This window comes from Patiria miniata, unplaced genomic scaffold (genome assembly GCF_015706575.1).
Source record: "Patiria miniata isolate m_02_andy unplaced genomic scaffold, ASM1570657v1 HiC_scaffold_25, whole genome shotgun sequence".
Classification (NCBI taxonomy): domain Eukaryota; kingdom Metazoa; phylum Echinodermata; class Asteroidea; order Valvatida; family Asterinidae; genus Patiria; species Patiria miniata.
In genome coordinates, this window is record NW_024037064.1 from 14,910,290 (window position 1) to 14,919,945 (window position 9,656).

The 9,656-nt window shown below is 43.4% G+C and overlaps 1 protein-coding gene and 1 non-coding gene across 2 annotated transcripts; one reads left to right on the forward strand and one right to left on the reverse strand.

Moving 5' to 3' along the window:
* Nucleotides 1-533: 533 nt before the first annotated feature.
* LOC119733584 lies at nt 534-726 on the reverse strand. Its single transcript, XR_005271923.1, has one exon. It is a non-coding gene; the product is annotated as a U2 spliceosomal RNA (small nuclear RNA).
* A 3,517-nt stretch (nt 727-4,243) lies between these two features.
* On the forward strand, nt 4,244-8,944 carry LOC119732776. Its single transcript, XM_038206383.1, has 3 exons — nt 4,244-4,527; nt 5,723-5,809; nt 8,320-8,944. The coding sequence occupies exons 2-3, from the start codon at nt 5,796-5,798 to the stop codon at nt 8,810-8,812; spliced, it is 507 nt and encodes a 168-aa protein (XP_038062311.1). The 5' UTR covers nt 4,244-4,527; nt 5,723-5,795; the 3' UTR covers nt 8,813-8,944.
* Nucleotides 8,945-9,656: the final 712 nt, after the last annotated feature.

Sequence of the window (9,656 nt, forward strand, 5' to 3'; positions counted from 1 at the left end):
CCTAGTCCCTTTCCTCCTTTGCCACGGCCAGACATGTTTGTGTCTCCTCAGTCGGTTGTAGATGATTCAATGGCCATCGCGGCCCCGGCGAGGCAACTTATAGGACATGTGCAGACGCGATATGAGCATGGGAAGCCATCAACTGTTACGGCGCCCTCTGGCGACCAATCGTGGCAGGAGCACAAATCCTGGGAAACAAACAAATCAGAAGCAAAACAAGGGGGAAAGGGATAACAAATAAGAAAAGGAAGAAGATGCCTAGAAACATATTGCAACGAGACTCAAACAATAAATGTATAACCAGACACAGAGGGGTCGTGGCCAAGCCTTTTTTTATTTTTTTTTATTTTTACACCTTGAACGGAAATCAATGGAAACACCAACATCATAATTTAACAAGACTTTACACACTTACCAATATTTACCGTAATTCAATGTGAAAGCCCTGTCACCAAAACGTCAAAAGAAAACGAACTTTTAACGACGGGGCACCGTAGTCAGAACCTGTTTTTGTATTAATTGATGTTCCCCGAAGGGAGTGGGCCGAATCCCGGATGTACTGCTATACCGGGCCAACCCGTGGCCGGGACGAGGCAAGCCTCTATTCCACGGCCCAAATCCAAAAATCAGTTTAATATACTGGCTGTTCAATGAACAGCGTTTCAGATATTAAGCTGAAAAGAACAGATACTATTTTTTTGGTTTCGGGATCCTCCTAAAGAAGATCCCAGGATAGGGTAGTCACACTACACCTTAGTTAGTGAGGCTACGAGCCTCCCTACCCTTTTACCTACTATCAAGAACAAACAGACACTTGACAAAGACAAGACATGCAGTCTGTGTAGCCACGCTACCCACGCATTACCATGGTAGGGTACGACCCTAACTGAGTGACAGGAAAAAATACAAACAGAAAACTATACCCTGAAACTTCCGGACGCAACAACGCTCATGCGAGCAAACATACACTAAAAAGGACCTAAAGGGTCCTAACCAACAGAGCGAAAACGCTCACAGGTCCGACCTAAGGAACCGAAACGGTCCTCAAACAACAAAAGCCAGCAAAAAGCCAAGCTTAGTAAAAAAAGGCCTAAGGGGCCCCAAAACCAGGAGCAAAAGAACTCCCACAAAAAGGGGACCTAAAGGGTCCCAAAAAACAAGGAGCAAAAGGCTCCCACAAAAAAGGACCTAAGGGGCCCGAGATAAACAAGGAGCGAAAGTCTTAAGGCTGTAATAGTGCAAAAAAAAATCACAACCTAAAGACAAGTTGGTCGTCTCTGATGACACATACCGCTCCCCGCACGCACCAGATGGTACGGAACTTGGCCCGGTCCAGCCGGACAAAGTCTAAACGAATGCGGTTCTTGACCGCAGCCTTGACACGGTTAAGCACGTGGTCGGCATCCGGCCGTGAGCCATCATACAATGTCTCACAGCGCGAACACCAAACCAACCACTTCACCGTGCTAATCAAATACCAGACCAGAAGAGAGTCTGGCCTGGTCTCTAGCCCTGACCCATACAAAACGCAGGAGCGGGTCAGGGAAAAATAGCGGGCCAGGGCTTTACCACCAATGTGTTCGACCCATGCCCACAAAATGTAAACAAAAGGGCAGTCCCAGAAAACGTGGCACAGTGACTCGGGAGCGGCACAGCCAACCCGAGGACACTGGCCGTCACCAATGCCCCAATGGCCTAAACGTTGGGAAGTTTTCAAGGCCCCCCATATCACCCTCCAATTCAAGTCGCGCAAGCGGTTACTCAAATTGGAGGAGTGACACAATTTACAACGGGGCCAAGAAAAACAAAGGAGTTAAAATCAAGGTGTTGACCAGCCAGCACCTTGCCTAAAAGAGAGAGCATCCTCCCTTTCCACATGTCCAAAGTGGACTGCAAATTGGGGATCCGCTCTCTCCAATTCATAGGGCCCATGTCCCCACCACCAACCCAGACACCGTTGATTTTAATCGGGTCTCTGGTCCACTGGATAGGGTCCTCTTCGGGAAGGCAGTCTGGCCATGAGCCAAAAACCAAGCCTTTCGACTTGGCAAAGTTAAGGCGAGACCCGCTCGCACGAGAAAATGCATCAATGATGCCAAACAACCGCCTCACCGATCTGAAATCCCGAACTATGCAGGTTGTATCGTCTGCGTACTGCAGAACCCTGCATTCGAGGCCACTGGCCCCAGGGATTGTCAGGCCGGCAAGACGGCTATCTTTAATAACGGTCTGAGCAAAAGGCTCGATAAAAAGCACGTATAAAAGAGGGGAGAGGGGGCAACCCTGCCTCACTCCCCTCGTGATTAAAAAGGGTTCTGAAAGAGAACCATTAGTTAAAACGGCACTGGATATGTTTGTGTACAACAGCTCTATCCAGTGCCGAAAATTAGGTCCAAAACCAAAACGGTCAAGGACCTTAAAAAGAAAATCCCAATTGACCCTGTCAAAGACCTTCTGCTGGTCTAGGGAAATAACAAGGCAGTCAAGGTTCTTCCCATCCACGAATGCTACCAGATCCCGAAGGAGTCTGATATTATCATGGATGGACCTCCCCTTGACGCCACAAGTTTGAAACTGACCGACAATGTCGGGCAACACCCGACCAATGCGGAGGCACAAGGCCTTCGACAGGATCTTGTAGTCAACATTGAGAAGGGATATAGCACGCTTGTTCCTAGGATCAAGCGGATCCCCACCCTTCTCTAAAAGTGTGATGATTCCCAATCGCTGGGAATCACCTAGACTATTTAAAGAAAAGGCACAACGAAAGACCCCGAGAAGGTCGGGACCGATCAAATCCCAGAACTTCACGTAGAATTCCTTGGGCAGGCCGTCCCCACCAGGAGCCACATCGAGCTCAGGCAGCCCAAGTGGGCTGTCCAAGTCAATGCGGCTCGCTTCGTCCAAAACATTGGACAGAGAGTAGTATATACAGAGCATCTCGACCCCCAATGAGGTGGCATCGAGGTGAGGCGTGAGGCGGGATGGTGAGGCGGGTGAGGCGGGATGAGGCGGGATGAGGCGGGTGAGGCGGGATGGTGAGGCGGGTGAGGCGGGATGAGGTGGTAGTAAGGTGGAGGTGGTAGTGAGGTGGAGGTGGTAGTGAGGTGGAGGTGGTAGTGAGGTGGAGGTGGTACTGAGGTGGAGGTGGTAGTGAGGTGGAGGTAGTAGTGAGGTGGATTTTTTTTTTTTTTTTTCCTTTAAATTTGATTGTAATATTATTTAGATTTTAAGATGTCTTAGCTTACGGCGCCACTTTAGTGGTGACAGTGAGCTCACGCTAGTGAACCCGAACGGAGTGGGTAGAGGCGTAAGCCTCTAGACTTGTGTACGAGCGACGAAGTCGCGAGCAGGCCTCCATTACGGAGCCACGTTAGTGGCGACATTGGCTTTACGCTAGTAACCCGAACGGAGAGGAACTGTAACGTAAGTCTCGATACTTGTCTCGAGACTCGTGTGAGAGCGATGTAGTCGCGAGCACGGCTCTAAGGCCCTGGTTTCCTGAGTACCCTACGACTATCTGCTTTTTTTCCTTTTCTTTTTTTTAATTTTCAAGACCAGTTGTAAAAAAATGTTAAATTTAATTCGTTATTTAGTATTAAATTAAAACGTTGTGTAGTATATACATGTAGATAGGCCTACACTACCAATACGCGAGCCATTCTTATTTCTAAAGATGAGCTTTCTTAATGTACAAGATGAGCTGTCCATCACATTGGCCTTTGTTCTAATTCTAAGACTAGTACCGATGTTCTGTGGCACGGCCCCGTGGTTGCCGGAGCAACTTCCACAACAAACATCACAAGGGCTTTCCTAATTTCTAAAATGAGCTTTCTTAATGTACAAGATGAGCTGTCCATCACATTGGCCTCTGTTCTAATTCTAAGACTGGCACTGATGTTCTGTGGCAAGGCCCCGTGGTTGCCGGAGAGACTTCCACAACAAACAGCACACAGGCTTTCCTAATTTCTAAAGATGAGCTTTCTTAATGTACAAGATGAGCTGTCCATCACATTGGCCTCTGTTTTAATTCTAAGACTGGTACAAGTGTTGCCGGAGCAACTTCCATAACAAACAGCACACGGGCTTTCCTAATTTCTAAAGATGAGCTTTCTTAATGTACAAGATGAGCTGTCCGTCACATTGGTCTCTGTTCTAATTCTAAGACTGGCACCGATGTTCTGTGGCAAGGCCCCGTGGTTGCCGGAGAGACTTCCACAACAAACATCACTTTGTTAATGTGGATCTAAGAAGTAACCGTGACAATCATTGTCATGTAAAAAATTCTCAATGGTCGTTGCCAAGGTGTCTTTGAAAATACGGGTGTTCTTTGGGAGGGTATAACTAGGATGCAGCACAAGGCCCGCTCATTTCTGAGTGATCGACCGATCTTAGATAGTCAGCTTTACTTCCCGTCGAACTTCAACCATCATCGTCAATATGTCTCAGCAGCCTTGGGAGAGCCCTGACTACACGGACAGCGAACTGGACGAAATTCAAAGAATCGCCGATGAGATGTATAAAAACGTAAGTGCATGATTTTATTCCAAAATGTTTGCATTTAAGGCACCAACCTTTTGCGTATCTTATCCTTGTATTTGTAACCTATATAACGAGATATAACCCTGAAAATATAAAATTACATGCTTTGATTTTTTCACAATGTTTGCATTTAACGCACCAACCGTTTGCGTATTTCATCCTTGTATTTGTAACCTATTTTACGAGATATAACCCTGAAAATATAAAATAACATGATTTGTTTCTCTTCAAAATGTTTGCATTTAATACGTCGGTCATTTCCGTATTTCATCCTTGTATTTGTAACCTATTTTACGAGATATAACCCTGAAAATATAAAATAACATGATTTGATTTCTTCACAATGTTTGCATTTAATACGTCGGTCATTTCCGTACCATCTCTTAGAATATATTTCAGTTTGGTACTTGGCCAACTTCAATTAGTGCATTTGTTAAAACTCTTTATCCTTTTCACATGTTTTACGCAATGTACGAACGCATAAAATTGCATGATTTGTTTTTCTTCACAATGTTTGCATTTAATACGTCGGTCATTTCCGTATCAGTACCATCTCTTAGAAAATATTTCAGTTTGGTACTTGGCCAACTTCAATTAGTGCATTTGTTAAAACTCTTTATCCTTTTCACATGTTTTACGCGATGTACGAACGCATAAAATTGCATGATTTGTTTTTCTTCAAAATGTTTGCATTTAATACGTCGGTCATTTTCGTATCAGTACCATCTCTTAGAATATATTTCAGTTTGGTACTTGGCCAACTACAATTAGTGCATTTGTGAGAACTCTTTATCCTTTTCACATGTTTTACGCGATGTACGAACGCATAAAATGGCATGATTTGGTTTTTTTTTTCAAACTTTTTGCCTTTTAAGACGTCGACCAATTCCGTATCAGTACCGTTCTTAAAATGTATTTCATTTTTGTACATGGCCAACTACAATTACTGCATTTTGTTAAAACTCTTTATCCTTGTAACCTGTTTTACGTTGGTCCTGTTTTAAGTCGATAAGAATGATGTACATGTATAAGTTAATTGAAACTATCGTTTGAAGTTGCATTTCTTACTATTTTTTCTTGCTATGAAACTGAGTATCATCCGATGTGCTCAAAAACAAAACAAAACAAAACACAAAAAAGTACGATATTTATTATTATTATTATTTTGTGTATTTAACAGGATGGAGGATTTGTTTACAATCCTGTTGATTTCCCTCCTCTAAGACCACTTGACCAGGCGCCTGCATCAGAAAATGGAGGAGATGAGGTACGTGAAAATATCTTCTTCTTCTTCTTCTTCTTTTTCTCATGTATCTTACCGATATCTACAGGGTGAACCATTTTCAAGTTGAGACTTGTCCATATCTATCCATGACGTCACGCTTTGTATTATTCCGTTGTCGTTCATGAGAGTGATTGCCTGTTAAGACTTGTCGTTGACGTCACGGCTTGTCTTTGTTATTCTATTAATGAAAACTTCATAAACACACGGACCTCCCTACAAAGCAGTCGCATAAATTTTTCCCGGTAATCACTGTCGCTATCGACGGTATCACACAGTGTTTGTTATACATTTGTTCTAAACGACATTTTATATTTGTTTTTAGCGTTCGTATTTGTCTTTCAGTAACGCGTAAGCTGCATCACTTATGTGGTGAAGGTGCTCCACTATCTGACTCACGAGGCCAGCAGGGTTACCATCGGAAACAAAACATGTCGCGCTTTCGAATTCGGCACGTTGCTCTCCATACTCACACTGAGAAGTTCGTGGCGGTTCTCCCACTGAAGTTTTGCTGTCTGATCATTGTTTTGTGGAGCTTGTTCGAAGTAACACTCAAAATCGTAAGTAACGCGATAAGGGAAACATTTCAAGTTTTCACTCACGCGAATTCCCTCCTCGTCCAGACGTTCGAAAATGTCGGGGGGCAAGTGGTACGCTCCACCTGCAAATTTGTGCTTAACATTTAAATTGCACGTGGGGATGTGACGTTGTAGGTTGAACGATCTAGGGAAAACTGTTCTACACTTCGTACATTCGTAATTTCGACTGTATTTCTGCAAATTGGAAATGTACGAAAAGTGATTCTCGTACAAGTTTACGAAGAGGGTACTGGGGTGATTGCACACGGGTCGACGGACCAGGTGTACTTTTGTTTGGGGGGCATCCGTATCGTCGGTGGGGTCAGTGTTTGGGGCGCTGAGGCTGTAAACCTGGACATTCACTTCAAACAGAGTCTCCGCTTTTGCCAAGTCCTCCACGGTGATCCCCTTCTCTATCTTCTTGCCAGTGGCCTCTGCAAATCTGGTCGCCAAGTATCGCGTCCGTCTCTCGAGCGCGTCTAGATCGCCTCCTTGATGAAGTGCCAGGCACCTGAAGAAACAAAGGTTATCGTCATAGGCTCGGCCATTGTGGGCATTGTGGGTAAGCCCCATAACACCACGATTGTTAGCAATGTAGTCAGGTAGCTCAACATGCGCACCAATGTAAAACTGGGGCATCTTGTTCACGTACACTGCCACGTTCATAATTGAAACTACCGTCCATTTCGTGTCGGGGCGTTGTTGTCGCACGATTTCTAAAATGTCAACATCCTCAAAATTAGTGATCAGTTGTTCCAGATCTTGGCGAGAACCAACGGTGAATGGGGTAGGTGTGAAGCTGGCATTATTGTCACTTGGGTGAAAGTATTTAAGTTCACCAGTTTCAGTATATGCTGAGTGGTTAAATTGGACTGCGCATTCGGAGGGCGTGTTTATCCGACACCAATTCAATCATGGGGAAAAATGCATCGGTCAGCAAAGAATTCCAGTTGATGGATATTGCCACGACACCCAAACCGTGTACCAGTTTCACGGGTGTTTCTGGCACGGACACGTTTGCCACCTCAATCCGCACGAATTCAATGCAGTCAGAAACCTCTCACGCGCCGAATTAAGACGTAAAACGGAACAAATTTCTAGCTACATCCGCCAGCAGGGTTATCGGTTAGTAGAAATGTACGAGTGCGAATGGAACCGTCTCAAGTCCTCCGATCGTAGCATCTCTGACTTTGTCAAATCAAAAAGAATGCCCCACGAGAACCGCATGACAATGACCCAGCAGGCAATATTGGATGGTGTGCTTGATGGATCCATCTTTGGCATGGTGGAATGTGATCTTAGGGTACCCGACTGACTGAAAGATTTTTTCGCTGAGATGCCTCCAATCTTTAAGAACACAGAAATCAGCAGACAAGACATTGGCGAACACATGCAAAGATACGCAGAAGAAGAAGGTGTCATGAAAACACCACGCCGGAGCCTAATTGGTAGCATGCACGCATCTCGACTTTTGTTTGCAACACCGCTTCTAAAATGGTATCTGACCCATGGACTTGAGGTAACTCGCATCTATCAGGTGGTACAGTACGCCGACTCACCTTGCTTTAAACCTTTTGGAGATGCTGTCAGTAATGCGCGGAGGGACGGTGACGTGGATCCAGCCAAGGCCATTATCGCCGATACGATGAAGTTGCTCGGCAACTCGGCATATGGCAAAACCGTGACCAACCAGGAGAAACATCTTGACGTTAAGATTTGCACTACCACCGAAGGAGCATCCCAAATGATCAACAACCCCCACTTCCGCGCCTTACACACACTAGAGGACAATCAGCTATACGAGGTTGAACTCAATAAAAAATCTGTACGCCTGAACCTGCCTCTACAGATTGGGTATTTTGTATACCAATATGCTAAAATGCGGATGTTGCAATTTTACTATGATTTTCTTCTTAGATTCATCGATCCATCGGACTTCCAGCTCTGTGAGATGGACACAGATTCCGCATACATGGCAATCTCTGCACCACATCTGGATGACATCATCAAGCCTCATCTGCGGGACGAGTACCAGCGGGAGAAATCATCCTGGTTTCCGCGTGACGACACCCCCGACCACCGTGCGTATGACAAACGAACACCCGGCCTCTTTAAGGTTGAGTGGGAGGGGGACGGCATCGTTGCTCTTTGTAGTAAAACATACTACTGCTTTGGAGAAAAAGACAAAGCTGTATGCAAAGGACTGAACAAAAAGACCAACGACATAACAAAAATGAACTATCTGGAGGCGCTAGAAAATCAACGAGCCGGTGAAGGAGTCAACAGAGGGTTTCGCATGCGTTCCGATGGTATGTACACCTACGAACAGGTCAAGACTGCCTTTACTTACTTCTACCCAAAAAGGAGAGTCGCCGATGATGGAGTTTCCACCACCTACCTGGACTTGTGATCAAAAAAAACCTGTTAGGCTCGTCAAAACATCAAGCAAATTTCTTTAAACTGGTGGTGGGTAAATTGGTGGTGGTTTAAACAGTACGTTAAGTTTTTATTTTTTATTTTTTTTTTTTTATTTTTTTTTTTTAATTGTAAATGTTACAATCTGCCGTTGAAAAATAACTTGAAAATGCTCCTACTTCATTTTAAATTTCACCAACTGCTTTTTAAAAAATAATCCCAAATGTTTCCACTTCGTTTGAAATTTCACCAACCACTATTAAAAATATTTCAAAAATGATCCAAATTTATTTAAAAGTACACCAATTCTACACCAATTTTTTTTTTTTTTTTTTTTTTTTTTTTATAAAGAATGGTTCCCACTTTATTTTAAATTGTGGTTAATGATTATTGGTATTTTGAAAAGAAACCATAAATTTCCCACTTTTTTAAAATTTTGGATGGTTTACTAAATTGATAACTGCTCTTAAGAAAGAATTCGTACATTTTCTAATTATTTTTAATGTTGATATTACTTACGTTCATCTTTATTTATTTATTTATTTTTCCCTTCATAGTTAAAGAATTATGTATGTTATTTTGTTTACTTGGTTAAATGAAGAAGAAAGAAAGAAAGGAGATTGAAAGAAATAAGAAAAGAAAAAAATAAACTGTTGTCTGTCACTTTCAATTTTGTAATGCTTATTGTTAAACAAAACTTTCTTTTTAATAAATTGAAGGGGGGAATAATAAACTAAAGGGGGAGGGAGGGTAGGAGTGAAAACTTTAGCTTTTAAAAAGAACTACATTACAAAAATAGATTCATTTGATCAAATGGATTCGCGACTTAAACATCCTTT